The sequence below is a fragment of the Sinocyclocheilus rhinocerous genome, unplaced genomic scaffold (genome assembly GCF_001515625.1).
Source record: "Sinocyclocheilus rhinocerous isolate Xijiao unplaced genomic scaffold, SAMN03320098_v1.1 scaffold831, whole genome shotgun sequence".
NCBI classification, from domain to species: Eukaryota; Metazoa; Chordata; class Actinopteri; order Cypriniformes; family Cyprinidae; genus Sinocyclocheilus; species Sinocyclocheilus rhinocerous.
In genome coordinates this window covers 388,699-405,537 of record NW_015641020.1, presented here as the reverse complement: position 1 = coordinate 405,537, position 16,839 = coordinate 388,699, and the positions used below count along the sequence as shown (strand labels likewise).

Genomic DNA, 16,839 nt, shown 5'->3' with positions numbered 1-16,839 from the left:
TACAAATTCTATATAATAATAATAATAATAATATAATATAATATAATATATTATAATAAATTATAATAATATTTCACAATATTACTGTTTTACTGTATTTTTGAGCAAATAAATGTAACCTTGTGAGCATAAGAGACTTAAGAGAAAATCTTCATTAAAAAGTTGTAATAAATTCAATATTTTGGCCTATAGTGTGTGTGTGTGTGTACACACACACCGATCAAGCATAACATTATGACTACCTAATATTATGTTGGTCCCCCTTTTGCTGCCAAAACAGCCCTGACCCGTCGAGGCATGGACTCCACTAGACCCCTGAAGGTGTTGTGGTATCTGGCACCAAGATGTAGCAGATCCTTTAAGATCTGTAAGTTGTGAGGTGGGGCCTCAATGGATTGGACTTGTTTGTTCAGCACATCCTACAGATGCTCGATTGGATTGAGATCTGGGGAATTTCGATGCCAAGTCAACACCTCAAACTCATTGTTGTGCTCCTCAAACCATTCCTGAACCATTTTTGCTTTGTGGCAGGGCGCATTGTCCTGCTGGTCTGTACAAGGGTGTACATGGTCTGCAACAATGCTTAAGTAGGTGGTACGTGTCAAAGTAACTTCCACATGGATGGCAGCACCCAAGGTTTCCCAGCAGAACATTGTCCAAAGCATCACACTGCCTCTGCCGGCTTGCCTTCTTCCCATAGTGCATCCTGGTGCCATGTGTTCCCCAGGTAAAAGACTCACATGCACCCGGCCATCCACGTGATGTAAAAGAAAACGTGATTCATCAGACCAGGCCACCTTCTTCCATTGCTCTGTGGTCTAGTTCTGATGCTCATGTGCCCACTGTTGGCGCTTTCGGCGGTGGACAGGGGTCAGCATTGGCCCCCTGACTGGTCTGCGGCTATGCAGCCCCATATGCAACAAACTGCGATGCAATGTGTATTCTGACACCTTTCCATCAGAACCAGCATTAACTTCTTGAGCAATTTAAGCTACAGTAGATTTAGATAGATACTGACCACTGCAGACCGGGAACAAGAGCTTCAGTTTTGGAGATGCTCTGACCCAGTCGTCTAGCCATCACAATTTGGCCCTTGTCAAACTCGCTCAAATCCTTACGCTTGCCCATTTTTCCTGCTTCTAACACATTGAATTTGAGGACAAAATGTTCACTGGCTGCATAATATATCCCACCCACTAACAGGTGCCGTGATGAAGAGATAATCAGTGTTATTCACTTCACCTGTCAGTGGTCATAATGTTATGCCTGATCGGTATACACACACACACATATATATAATATATAAAATAACACATAAACCTTTCTGGCTTTTTACATATTCATAAAGATATTATTTATCGTCTATATTACGACATCTTCCTTGTGGACTATTGGCTGCTCCACACAGTGTAGGTGATTTCATGCACAAACACAGTGTCATGTCTCTGTGGGAGAAGTATGAATTATGCTGACCCAGTTATCAGAGATGAACTCATCCCACGCACTGATCAAACACTTCAGCAGGTATCAGCACAAATATAATCTAAAATACATTAGCTCTGTGTTTGTGTTTGTGTGTGAGAGTCAGTATGAAGGAGGTCTATAGGCTGCAGAGAAGTGGTGAGGAATTACAAGGGCTTTTGCTTGAGAGTCTCAGTGAATACGAGACAGAGCCATTACACTTGAGAGAGAGTGTGTGAATGAGTAGGAATTACTGAACACAGCTCAGAAAAGACGCCATTCCACCAAACTGTCAAGGCTAAACTCCTTGGTTGTTATGGAGACGGAGAGGGTGAATGAACGAAGGAGGGAGGATGGATGGAGGGAGGGAGGGAGTGAGAAAAAGAGGGAGCAGTCGTGACTGGGAGAAAGTATGCCTGGTGGGCCAAAATCAAACTGGCAGGAGTGTGACATGACAAATTGTTGCTGCGCCCACAAAACGCAGGGAGACATGATGGATGATACACCAGCACACAAACAGCTGAGCACACATGCACATAAAATGGTAAATAAGTCTTGCGATAATGATAGTGTGTGATTTGAATACCAGGCAGCAACGCTTCCAAGGAAAGCACATTACCAGTCACTAGAAAAATGAGAGGATGAAGAAGCAGAGATCAACAAGACTCACCCAGGGATTATTTGCTTCCTCTCGATTCACATAAACACTCTAAACCCCAGGCTGCCCTCCAAGACTGATCTGCCATGTGTTTTGTAACTGATCTGTGAGTTGGGATCATAGAGAATGATTCCAGCCCTGGATCGGGTTCCTTACTAGTTCTATTAATGATTATTTTAGTACATTTAAGAACTATAAATTAAACAACATTGCTAAACAGATGAAAATGTGTTAACATATTCATTTTTTCACTACATTTTTCAAACTTGTTGGATTTGGTTGAAAATTGGGCAACATTTGATTCACTAAACCAGCTCCTATGAGTCAGTTGTTCTGCAGTCAAGCTATAAACCTTAATCCGGGTAGATGCCATATAGAATTTTACATGGATGAGGTTGTGAGGGATAGACTTACAGTCTTTACAATGGCATGCACTGTATAAAGGTCTTAGATCATGTAATTTGCAAAACTAACAACTTTTAAAACTGGTTTATAGAGTTTTTGTCTACTGTAAATCTTTTGGAAAGATGTTTCATGAGCTGAACAATTAATATGTTGTCAAACAAGAGTACATTGAACACACTGTACTTGTGTCCTTCACATCCCCATTTTAATTCCTGTCAGAAATTAAATATGGCGCTACCCTGACTAAGGTCTTCTGCTGTCCATTTTGCACGAATGGTGGTAATATGGTGCAGTTTGAAGAAGTACTGCAGAAAACTCGGGTACATAAAACTGTGGTATTCCATCCGCATCGACAGAAGAATGCATGTGTGAAGACTAAACGTAATTCATTGCCGGTATTTTTTATTTGTTTTAAATGGAAAAGGTTCTGAATGAGAAGTGTCCTTGGTTCCCAGCCCGTTCTGTGAGAAGCACAGCCACATCTACATCTGTGAGAAGCTGTCTTGCTGCCCAGAAGAACTAGCAGTGTGAGTCATGGCAGATGTCCCTCTTCTGCATGACTGAATTAAGGGATATAATACACCCACACACACACCCAAATTCTCTCAGAGCTTTTAATGTATGAAAGTTTGTATAGTGGATTATTGAAATTACCCAAAAACTCTTGTTAAGAATCTGTGTCCCTAAGAGCAGTGTAAAGAGAGTCTAAGAGAACGAAGGTTTTGAGTATTAGCAATAATAAATAGCTTGGTCCACTTCACAGTTTATTCTGGCCAAGAACTGCCTGCTAGACAGGTAGAGATCTGAGATATCTAAATTTTATTTGCTTTGTTTTTATGTGATATTTAGGGACATAGATAGATGATTCCACAATCCAGTCTGTGCACTCCGAAGCAGCACAGCAGTCAGCGAATCCAACTCAAACTTGTCACTTTTGTGTGCAATATGCATCAAAAAAACAGTGAATCTACTGCAGTCAGTCCAGGGATGTGTCGTCTAAGGTTAAGACTAAGAAACTGTCTTCATTTTAGAAAAATAAATAAAGAGGAAGATAAAGAGAGATTGGGGAAGGCAGAAAAGTTCAGCAGCGTTTAAACTGTTTTCGCAGTTTCCTCTTGTGGTTAAAGGACTCTTGAACAATTTATATCCTCTCACACTATCTCACTCTCATTCTATCTATATCCATATCTTATTTCCGCTCTCTCCTCCTAACAGCCATTAGTCAGCTCAGTGGCTGTGGCATACTTTCTTTAAACTACTCTCTCTCACACACACACACACACACACACACACATTCATGCTCTCTCTCTCTCTCTGCAAACATTAGTCTCTCTCTGCTGCCGAAAACGGAACCAGATCATATATCCTCTATCGATCAGCCTCAGATCTAATCGGCCAGCCCAACCTCTCTCCTTTATCTCCTCCTTGTACTTTGTGGAACCTAATTTGTTCTTGCTGCTTCTAGCAAGACTGACCTTTAAAAAAAACACAAAGACTGGTTGTGGAGCTAAATGGCCAAATTCAAATAACTCACAAAGCTGGTCTAGAATCTGCCTCCCATATTACAGTTTTTCTGAATTGCTAAAACACAATTCTTGATACCATCACTCATTTTCTCAAAACCTTAAACACAAACACAAACCTTCAAACTAAATTCACCTGACTCTTCTGGTAAAATCAAACAATCGCTTCAAAACCATTTCACCTGTCACAAAAGAAATCACACCTAAGAGAATATACCAAACAAACACACACACACACACACACACACACACAGTGCATATGTGTATGTATATATATATGTAAAAAAGAATCAGAGGACTTCATCTACGTCGCAGGCATGCAACAGGGAAAAAACCCTTCTGGTGTGGCGGATCCAGCCTTGACAAGACAGCACGTTTCTGCCACCACAGGCCAGTTCTTCCACCATAACGTGGTAGTCTTGCAATTCTACAAGATTCTCTTCCACTCTTCTTTTGCTGTTCTTTTGAACTTTCCAACTGATTATGGTGGCCACAGACAATCTGCTCAAGTTAGGTTGAACTCTTTGTCCTGCCTCTGTCATTCTGTGCACAAGAACATGGTCTATCACAGCAGCTCTGATTTCATCTGAAATGACTGTTCTTGATCTTGCTCTTTCTCGTCCTCCTCTTCCTCCACCTTGTATACACACTCTTCCATACCTCTCAGATTGATGGATGCACCCATGCCATCTGTGCACTTTGAACTGGCTTATATTTTGTACATTCACATATTTAGAAACAAGTGTGAACAGTTTTGAATTATTGTGTGTAAATGATGACAACCGTGTTGCAGTTGTGCTTAACTTTTGCTTTCTTGTGTTTAGGGTTTTGCATCACAGTTTATCACAGTGCAAATTGCGTTTCAGTGAGTGAGAATGTGTTTAGAGTTTTGCGAAAAGAGTGCATGAGATCTGCAAACTGTGTCTGAACTGCCTGAACTTGTTTAAGGTTTTGCAGAAAGAGTGATTTATTTGACAAATTGGTTTAGGCTATTGAGAATTTGGTTCAGAGAATGGGATTTAGTGTCTTAGCAAATGCGAAAAACTGTAAAACTTTAGAGTACGATACAATTTAGCACAATAAAAATGAAAATTATTAAACTCATGTTGTTGAATGAATAAATGCACCAGGAAAATGTAATAGTGTATCAAATAGGAATATATAACCTTACAGAGTTGGATTATATAAGTTTGTACAGGTATACGTAACAAGCGCACTGATTCTTGGAAAAGAATACTAAAAGAGTCTCCAAGAAGCAGACAATGCAAAATAAAATTTTCTTACCCAATTCCATTAAACAGAACCAGACTCTTACAGCTCTCAATATCATTGGTCTCAGTTTGTCAGTGCAACCTTTAAGGTGTGCTGCTTATTCAATCAGTGACATTGAGGAATAGTGTGTGTGTGTGTGTGTGTGCGCGCATGTAAAACATGACAACTGCTTAGTGTTTTCCAGCTCACCAACACCACCTACACTCCTCTATGCAAACATACACAAACACATATGAGGGATGCACAATATGTCTCATATAGAGAGATGTTTAATGTATCAGCCCACTTTCTTTATTATTAAATTCAAAGCATTCCACAACACTACAGCAAATCATGAAATATTACATTAAAATTACTTCAATACTTCAAGTAAATATTTTAGATCATAGGAATTCAGCTTGCAGAAAAGTTTGGTAATCCCTGGATTAGATATTATGTTCGGCCTTCAAAATGTTACATATAGTTAAAACCAGGGGCGATTCTAGGATTTTAATTTTAGGGGGGCTCAGCCCCCAGTGAGGGTATAATAATAATAATAGCCTAATAATATATATATATATATATTCTATTTCCCAAACACAACCTCTGGATATGACGCTGAGCACGTGCACTCAACTTCTTTGGTCGACCATGGCGAGGCCTGTTCTGAGTGGAACCTGTCCTGTTAAACCGCTGTATGGTCTTGGCCACCGTGCTGTAGCTCAGTTTCAGGGTCTTGGCAATCTTCTTATAGCCTACGCCATCTTTATGTAGAGCAACAATTCTTTTTTTCAGATCCTCAGAGAGTTCTTTGCCATGAGGTGCCATGTTGAACTTCCAGTGACCAGTATGAGAGAGTGAGAGCGATAACACCAAATTTAACACACCTGCTCCCCATTCACACCTGAGACCTTGTAACACTAATGAGTCACATGACACCGGGGATAGAAATGGCTAATTGGGCCCAATTTGGACATTTTCACTTAGGGGTGTACTCACTTTTGTGGCCAGCGATTTGGACATTAATGGCTGTGTGTTGAGTTCTTTTGAGGGAACAGCAAATTTACACTGTTATACAAGCTGTACACTCACTACTTTACATTTGAGCAAAGTGTCATTTCTTCAGTGTCACATGAAAGGATATAATAAAATATTTACAAAAATGTGAGGGGTGTACTCACTTGTGTGAGATACTGTATATGGATTAAAAAGAAAACAAAATGCTGAGACGCTTTCAAAACATTTTCTTTTGTGTTCCACAGAGGTCAGAAAGAAGTTTTGTAATGACATGAGGGTGATTAAAATGGACGAACTGTCCCTTTAAGAAAATAACACATACAGCTTCACAAGAGGCCTCCCATGCATGACAGCTTTACCCAGATCTGAGCTCTGTGGGTGGGGTGAACTGGAGCACAGATCACGAGGCCACTGCACTACACAGCCAGATAATTGCGTTCTGACTCCAGCACATGCAGGGCTAACGATCTACAACTGGCCAGACATCTTAATTAGAGCCTCTGTGTGTGTGCGTGAGACATTGTAAATGAGCGAGCATCGACCAGTTCTTTCCACGCAAGGAGAATGTCACTCCAATGGCAAGATCACAATGTCCTCTGTGTCACTCACAAAGACCTCCCACACACACACACACACACCCAAACATATACACAGAATCTGTAATATATATTAACCCATCATTAGCATGTGAAAAATGTATACTAACCTCAAAACAACAAGTTCATATTTATTGCATTGTTTTCTCAGTAACAATTTACATTAAGGTTCCCTTTGCAAAGGGTTTATAAAGGTGTTTATAGATGAGATAACTCATTTACAAATGCATTATAAATTATTGATAAGCAGTTGGTGAAATAGGTATGAATAAATATATTTATTAAGCATTTATAACATGTAAGTTAAAAATGGCTCACTATTTGGCAGGTATTGCAATAAAATCACCCTTTTTATTCATGCATTTATAACTGCTTATCAATGATTTATAATGCATTTATAAATGAGTTATTAGTCATTTATAAACACCTTTATAAAGCCTTTACAAACGGAACCTTAATGTAACTGTTTTCTCTAGCATTTTCTACTCAACATATCATGCTCTGATTTCTCCCTGCCTCACTCCATCCATCTCTTCATCAGTCAGAACCTCAGAGACTTTGAGTCAGGGTGAATATCAATCAATGGAAGGGCGTGTTTGCTTCTGGGTTGCCTCAACCCACACACACATACAGATGCGTTTACTGAAAAATTGATGACTGAAAAAAAAAACGAGTTTAAAAAAAGTGAACAGGGATGAGAGTGAGACTGGAAAACAACTCGTACCACCACATTTTATCTGCTTCTTTTATATTACATATACAGGAATGAACGCTTTTTTGGGAAAACATATAATCAGATACTCACACATGCCTAGAGTCACTGATACACCTACTTTATTTTCATGTAGACCTGAACGTAAGTAATTGGTTTTCTTTTGGTCGTTCAGACAGACTGTGATTGTTGAGGCCACGGTGGGTATTTTTATGCTATTCAAAAATATCCCTTAAACAGCATCAGAAGGGAGAGGTTGGACAATTACCTCTATGTTTTCCCTCTCTGTGCTTGTGTGGGTTTCTTTGTATTTCTGTCTGGCTTCTACTTGTACTCAGTAATTCAGCATGACTGCAGTCAATAATTCAACCTCTGATTGAACACTGGAGAACTAGGCGAGTGAAAAATAACAAGAAATGGAAAATGAGTGATAGAGTTTTATCTATCTATCTATCTATCTATCTATCTATCTATCTATCTATCTATCTAGCTAGCTAGCTATCCAACCCCGCCTCACTCTAGAATTCTAAACAGAAACAAGTTTATGTCATTTGTTGACAGACTCACTTAGACTACAAATTGCTTACTCAATGACCCCTTGTAAGATGAAAGTAAACCTCTTTTGTTCTGCTCTCTTTTATTATGTAACAGATGTGCCGAAGACACTGAACTGTGGGTCCATCTTTCAGCAATGACTGCTGATTACATAATGCAACTGCAGGTGCAGTCTGGGTTCACAAATGATACACTCGTCACAGAATACAAACACATGAACGAAGTTCTGTTTCAGTTCTTTTACTTTTTAATGTCTATTCATTTTTAAAGAGGGGCTGTGTTGTGCATTACATCATTAGTTTTAGGACTTTATAGGCAATCAGATTCAAATAAAAAGAAGAAAATGAATTTTATTTGAACTGTGATAAATGTGATAAATGAAGTGATAATGTGAAGTGATAAATGAAAAAATAAATTAAGACATTAACACCAATATGCTCTTTCACGCTGCAATTGCTCGCAATACAGAACAACTCTTAACAAATGCACACACACACAAAAAAACACAAGGGTAACAGAACTGTGAATGACTCAGGGAAATACAAAAGATGCTACAAATGAACTTTTTCCATCTCTAGATTAGTCTCAAAGTCTAGATTAGTCAGCGTTTAGTCTGAAATTCAATAGTGGCTGCATGGTTTTGATTGGCAACATGTGGATTTTTGAAAAAAACAGCACAGCAGCCTGGAGGCCTAAAACAGCATATCATCAGTGTCCTGCTGGATTGCACTAGAGAAATACAACAATTACATACTCACATGCAGGGTAAGAGACGGCTACACTACAGTACATAACATTCAAGTCATACTAATAAAATGTCCCAGTTTTGAATGTAAAGTCAGGGGTTTGTATTAGAATGACACAGCCTGCACAAAATATTGTTTTCACAGAAATGCATGATAAAATTACTTACACTAACAAAATATATGCTACATGACAATTTTCAAAATAAGTGCTAAACTATCAATTCTTAAATGACTAACTTTTTCACAAATATGTGTATTATGTCCTTTTGTAACACATGAAAATGACTGATTTCATGGTTCAGAGGGATGTGTGAGTTTACACATTTAAACACCATGTCTTTTGTAACAAGCATGGCTTTCTTTCTTTTGTGGAATAAAAAAGGATCCATAGAATTAAAGATAATAGTGACCATGGTTGTCAAGTGCAATTTTCAAGGCAAAAAATAATTTCACATAATGCTATCAAATGGCCTTATGTGAAACATGGCCTTATGAGAACATGTGGAATATGCATGAATTGTCTGATTTTATGAGGCTTTACTGATGCTTTTCTGGTGCTTTTTAGAGATTGACAAGTCCTAGTTCCCAGCACATCCTTTGTGAAGAGAGCATCAATATCTGATATTGACATTTTCTGCCCATCTTTTGAATCAGAAGAAAGAAAATGATATAGGTTTGAATCTACATGAATATCAATAAATGATGACATAATTTTCATTTTTGGTGAACTCTCTATTTATCTCTCTCTCTTATCTCTTTCTCTCTTTCCCTTTGTTCTCTCTCCTAGATAAATACTTCCCACTGCAGCTGGCTGAGTGCTGTTTGCGTGGGATCTCACGTGTGATTCTGCTAAACAACCCCCTGAGTGGAGCTCTGATTCTGGCCGCATTGCTGCTGGAGAGCCCCTGGCAGGCTCTTCTGTGGATGCTCGGCCTTCTGTGGATGCTCGGCAGATTTAATTGGTAGTGCAGTTTGCTATTAACAAACAAAAAAGAACCGGCTCGAGAGCCATTCTTCGGGAGTTAGACTACAGTGGTCGTGTCGAAAACTTCATTTGTTCTCCATTTAATCTTATTGCATACACACATACAGATACACACACATACACAAAGAAAACATTGTCATGCACACAGAAAACACATATACAGTAGCTGTTTCTGCATCTAAGGTTGCATCAAAGAAGTGTGGTGAAAAGCACATTTTATCTAAGCATAAGACAGACATGGCTAGAAGAGAAGCTCATGTTGATTCCAGTCTCACATGTGATCCTAACCTGCATGTGTGTCTGCAGTGAGGAGGTCTCCAGTGGCCTTCACGGTTTTAATGGAATGCTGGTTGCTCTGCTGATGGGACTGTTCAGCTCTGCTGGAGATTGGTACTGGTGGCTTCTGCTGCCTGTGTGTCTTGGTGGAGTTGCAACTTAAGATACACACAAGCCAATTAATTGATACCAAACACATTATTCTGTCATTTTCTGCCACATTCACAAGAACAAACACAAAATAATTGCTGACTCACTCAAATCCAAACAACCTTTTTCTCACCTGTCTTAGAGCTTTTCTTTACAGCAGTTTGGCTTCGTTTTTGGGCCGCTGGGATTTACCAGTGAGCGTCTTCCCCTTTAACACAGTCACCCTGCTGTATCTGGCCTGTACTGGCACTTCAAACCCCTATTTTCCAAACTATCCTGCACAGCCAACAGGGGCGCCAGAGAGCACCAACCACACCCAACTCCATGTTCCACAGGTGAGAGGATGAAACAGAATGGCAGAGAAAATAATGAACATGAAAGAGAACAAAACTCAAATTACTTGCCCCTCATGCAATATCTATCCTGTCATGTTATTGATTAGGTTTTATTGTATTGTCCCTCTCGCTCTCCCTCTCATTCCCCATAGCTCTGTCTTTTTATTTGTCATCTTCCTGTTTAGCCTCTTGAACTTCCTTTATCTTCACACACAATGGTCTATTCCTTCTTCCATCTATCTTCATCATCCTTCCATTTCACATCTCTCCTGTATTTGTATGTATTTTATGTGTGATACATTTTTTTGAGGATCAATATTTATAGAATTTTATTGATGCGAAATGGTTTAAATTCAAATAGTCACTGTCATAGTTAAAAACGGAATTCGAACAACTGAAATTGGAAGAGCACATATTGTATGTGTATATATAGAGAGGGGGGGGGTGTTTTTCATATTTGAGAAGAGATACTAACATGTTGCTGTTCAACAGACTTTTTTTTCTAAATACTTGAATATAAAAAAAACAACATTGCTGTTGTAGTAAAATGTAGTAAATTATGTGTCTTACACATATTAAATGGCTGTAAAAATAGGGAGGGTGAGCAGTGTTTCACAGCATATCTGATCTTTGAAGTTAAAAAGCAAGATGGGAAGGCTTTGAAGTGTATGTCGGGTTTTAGAGCTAGAGTTTGATGAGTCAGGCTTGAAGTCCTCATAAATCACATGTAAACACTCCAGTGCTTTTTTCTCTTTCCTTTCTTCCCCTTTGTAGGTCAGGGGACCGAAGTGCTGTTACCCTTTCCTGATATCCAGATATAGTGCTTTAAATCATGAGATATGTGTGTGTGTGTGTGTGTGTGTGTGCTTAGATGCATTTTATTGTTTATTGCGTATTTATTGCATTACTCTGGTCTGTTGAATGACATTAGGGTGCATTGGGCTGATCCACTTTCTTTGACAGTATAGCAACTGACTGTTATGGGCTGCTTATAGCTTACATATTTATGCACTATATAGTCAAGTCAAGTCAATTCACCTTTATTTATATAGCGCTTTTAACAATACAGATTGTGTCAAAGCAACTGAACAGCATTAATTAGGAAAATTGTGTGTCAATGATGCAAAATGACAATAGTTTTTTTTATATATATAGTATAAATATATATATATATATATTTTTTTTAAATATATATATATATATAGTATCTGTGCTTTTCCCATGTCTCCATGGAGACAGCTTGATCCGGTAATGACGGGTGCACAGGGCTAAAAGAGATAATGGAAAATAATTTTTATGTTTATATTGTATCTGTTTTTATCGCTCACTGTCATGAATATTCAATGTGAAAGCAGCACAGTTAAAAGCACATTAAAATTGGCTTTTAAAATTAGATCATATTATATCTAGCTTGAGTCATCAAATGATTCATGCACAACATTATAACATGGGTATAATAGCAGTATTAATATATATCAGTCAATGTGCACGATTTTAATTTATATGCTTATGTACTTGACAAAAACAATCTTTTAACATAATTTCATAGAATTAAAGTAATGGCTATAACAGTTGATATGTCATCAGTTTCCTGTTTCAATAGGAAATACATCAGAGCAGGAAAGAAAAACATTTTATAGGGTCTTTAAGATAAGCTAACATAGATAATAAAATGATACACTACCACTCAAAATCTTGGGCAGAGTATGATTTTTTTTTTAATTTATTAATACTTTTATTCAGCAAGGATGATTTAAATGGATCAAAAGACATTTATAATGTCACAAAATATTTCTATTTCAAATAAATGCTGTTCTTTAACTTTCTATTTATCACAAAATCCAGATTTTTTAATCAAAAAATTGTATGTTTTTGAAAGAAGTTTCACCAAATGCTGCATTTAATTGACCAAAAATACTGTAAAAACTGAAATACTGTGAAATACTATTACAATTTAAAATAAAAAATAACTGTTTTCTGTTTTAATATATTTTTTAAATGTAATTTATTCATGTGATGGCAAAAGAAAATATTAAGCAGCACAGTTGTTTTCAATATTGACAATAAAAATAATGTTTCTTGAGCAGCAAGTCAGCATATTAGAATGAAAATATAGCTCTATCACAGGAATAAATTACATTAAAAAAAATATTAAAATAGAAAACAGTTATTTGAAATTGTTATATTTACAATATTGTTTTTATATTGGTCAAATAAATGCAGCCTTGGTGAGCATAAGTGACTTCTTTCAAAAGCATTAAAATCTTACTGAATCAAAACTTTTAAATGGTATATAAATATTATATGCATATATAAAAATATATTTTGTCTAAAATAATACCTTCAGAGAAGACATCGGTAATGTATTGTAAAACAAGCATCATCTGATGGTGTGTTTGCTCCTGTTTCCCATCAGCTCCTGCAGGGGGCGTTGTTGGGCGTAGGGCAGATCTTTGCATGTGTGACTCTAGGCCCATCTCTGCTCATCCTGGGTGCTGTTTTCCTCTTTTCACCCATTCTGGCTGTCTCTGCCATTAGCATTATGGCAGGTAAATCAGAAATTAAAAGCAAATATCAGCAGAACAGTGTTTTGCAGAAATAATATCTCAAAAGTTTCACCTAGACCCCAACGAGATTGAATGGAGACCAAACAGAAATCTGATTTAACAAGTAACCTGTAATGTGGTGTTTTGGGTTGTGTTTCTTGTTCATGTTTTCATGTCTTTGATTGTAGTTTGGTCCCCGTTTGTGTCATGCTTCCCTTGCCCTCTTGTATTCTTGCCATTGGTTCTCTTGTTCATTGTGTCATGTTCTGATTGGTTGTCTTAGTCATGTGTCTTGTTTCCTATTGGTTTGTTCATGTCATGTGACCCTCTTGTCTGATATAAGTAGCCATCATGTTCCCATAGTCTTCGTCGTGTATTGATGTTGTAACCTGCTGTCGGTGAGTCTAGGCTGTTCATGCCACGTCAAGTCTGTTCATGTCAAGTCAAGTCAAGTCTGGTAATGCCTCGTCAAATCAAGTCTGTTCATGTCAAGTCAAGTCTGTTCATGCCTCGTCAAGTCTGTGTATCTTGTTTGGATATTGTTTGGATGTTTGGATCACTCTGTAAATAAACTGCACTTGGGTTCTTCACTACACTTGCCTTCAGTGGACTGAATCGTTACATAACCAAAGTCAATTATAAGTCAAAGATCTAAATATGAACTCAAAGATTTCTCATAAAAATTTCCAAGACCACATTATCTGAAAAATGCCATCCACATTCATTTTAAAGCTCTATTCTGTATCTGTAAGCTGACAATTGTCTCATTTTTTTCTAATTTCATTTCAAAATTGTTACTTAAACATAATATGAGGATGCTTTTGAGCTATGAAAGAGACACATCTGAGCAATATAAAGTAAATTCTTTTTTTGGAGCATCTGCATGATGGTTTGGAAGGATGTGGGATAGAGATACATGCATGAACAGAATGAATCAAACATTTTTGTGTAAATCTTGGGTTCTCTAGGCCTTTGTGCTGGCTGTGTAGCTGTGATTTACTCAACTAAAGCAGCCTGCAAACAGATTTCCTCAAATGCCCACTATGCAGAAGATGATTATTTGCACCCGCCACGAGATAATTGGCCAGTTTTACAGTTGCGTTTACCACCTCAAGACCATGGAAGGTGTTTTTACCCTTTCACTCATTCACTCTCTCGTATACACAGACACAGTCTTTCTTTCTCTTTTATATTTTATACACAGAGACATATGAGTCATCGCAGACACAAAGATACTACAGAGGTTGAATAGACTGTGTGTGTGTGTGTGTGTGTGTGTGGAGTAGGTAGAAGAGACTGATGTAAGGTACCTCATCCCCAGCACAACACCCACAAACATAATACACACCGTTTCATTTCATCCCCTGCAGTGTGATTCACACTCACAAACTTCAAAGCTCTCATGTAATATTCCATAAAGGAGCAGGAAGAGTCGTTGGGCTTATCAGGGACTCTGTGTATGTGAGACAGCTGTCTCTTATTCCCTGTAGTAGTTGATTTTAGAAAGGAAAAAAACCCTTTTCTGGCGTGTTCCTTCTCTCTTACCCTGTCTGTGTGTCAGCAGAACATTTAAATTTCATTTGGAATGGGTTCAGATTGCTAGAGGTTTGAACTGTAGAAGACAGATGGAGAGAAGGAGAGGAAGCAGTGCTGGATTACGGATGGGGCCAATGGAGCCAGTGCCTCAGACTGTTAGGGGCCTCTAAAGTCTCAGGCCGCACATTCTGAGACTGATAAAGGAAGCTGAACATCAGGGCCCTCGGTGCATACACTGCTGTTCAAAATCTGGGATCTGAATTATTTTATTTTTATTTATTTATTTATATTTGATTGATTGATTGATTGATTGATTGATTGATTGATTGAGAGAAATTAATACTTTCATTCAGTAAGGATGCTTTACATTGATCAAAAGGCATTTATGATGCTATGAAATATTTCTATTTCAAATTAATACTGTTTTTTAACATTTCATTTATCAAAGAATCCTGATAAAAATGTATCATGGTTTCCAAAAATATTAAGCAGCACAACTGTTATGATCATGAGAAATGTTTCATGAGCAGCAAATCAGAATGATTCGAATAATCATGTGACACTGAAGACTGAGGTAATGGATGCTGAAAATTCAGTTTTGCCATCACAGGAATTAATTACATACATTTGTTTTTACTGTATTTTTGATCAAATAAATGCAGCCTTAGTGAGCATAAAAGACTTTTTTTTAAATGTTTTTGAAAGAAAAAAAACCCCCAAACAGTAGTGTACAGTGACAGACCTGTACCCACCACAGGCCTCTCTCACATTCAAAGTTTACTTCTCTAGAGAAAAAGTACTGTTGAATTTCTTTACATTTCAATTAATTAGATTTCAATTTCTGTATCCTGTATGCTACCTGCAAATTCAAGAATTGGAATTAAAAGACGTTCTCAATTAATTTCTGAATGCGCATGGATCTTCTTATTTTATTTGGGCAAAATCATACTTTTTCATAAGTGGTATAATATGGGCAGCAGGGGGTGGGGACATGGGGGGTAGACATGTGCCAACGGGCCTTGTGGGAACCATGATCCCGCCCTGAATGTAAGACTTCCCAAAGATATGAAGACTGTCCCTCACACACACACACACACACACACACTCTAAACATCCTCACCATCTAATCAATACCACTCTTATTCCTCCACTCATCTTACCATCCCATTCTCCTCTTTTTTATTGATTAATAGTTCACTCTTTTCTCCCTGGTGTAGAATCTCTCTTACTACAGTATGAAATTACATCTGTATTTTACCAGACAGAAGCCTACAGAGAAATAGAAATAGAAATAGAAATAGAGTTCTTCACCACTAGGATCAAGCTGCTGTGCTGTATTTGCTGTGCAGGTGATGTGTTTGCTGGTCTGATATCCTAAATAATGTTGAGCATGTGATTGTCCACCTCGTGAGCTGAAACTAAATATTATTTAAGCTGTTTTATTTACTATTTATTTATATGAGGTTTATAATTGTTTATACATTTGTATAATTTTGTAAACCTTCTTACCAGAATTTGGCTCTAAATAAAGCTTACATATATTTCCTTAATATGTTCTAGTAATAAACAAAGTAAAAACATAATTATAAATTAAAGTCACGTTTTCTGGGACAAGCCAAATCTGTTTACCATATTATACTCATAAGGACTGTATGAACAGGTGAGCTCGTAACCTTTGGATTGACTGAAACATGAAAAATAGTTTCTGTATGACAGGTAGTTGAGGAGTTGAAATGGAATAACTGATGTATCATTCACAATTAGAGAACATTAAGTGCCATCACTTCAAAGAATATGATGCTTGAACCTATTGGCAGCAGACTTGATCAAACTTTCAGCTGTTAGAGGGAATGATGGGGTGTTTTATATCATATGTGATGTCACTTCCTTTTGTACCGTACATAAAAACCTCTAATCTAAATCTAATCTACAACAAATTAAGTCTACTATTAATTCTTAAGACCCTCCACAGCAAACATATTAAGTTTAGTGGTTTGGTTTCATTTTAGGAAGAGTCGTAAGAAAGTCCAACAGACTAAGTGGTTTATATGTCTGTTTGTCTAGAGATTTCACTAAATCGAAACTGA

The 16,839-nt window shown here is 37.6% G+C and overlaps 1 protein-coding gene across 1 annotated transcript in view; it reads left to right on the top strand.

The window, feature by feature from the left end:
• The first annotated feature begins 8,936 nt into the window (after nucleotides 1-8,936).
• LOC107753978 (urea transporter 2-like) overlaps nucleotides 8,937-16,839 on the top strand; it is a 13,117-nt gene continuing 5,214 nt past the window's right edge. The window contains exons 1-5 of the mRNA XM_016570273.1: nucleotides 8,937-8,943; nucleotides 9,712-9,873; nucleotides 10,179-10,346; nucleotides 10,480-10,670; nucleotides 13,087-13,219. Of these exons, the coding sequence (XP_016425759.1) occupies nucleotides 8,937-8,943; nucleotides 9,712-9,873; nucleotides 10,179-10,346; nucleotides 10,480-10,670; nucleotides 13,087-13,219 (661 nt within the window). The remainder of the gene's footprint in view (nucleotides 8,944-9,711; nucleotides 9,874-10,178; nucleotides 10,347-10,479; nucleotides 10,671-13,086; nucleotides 13,220-16,839) is intronic.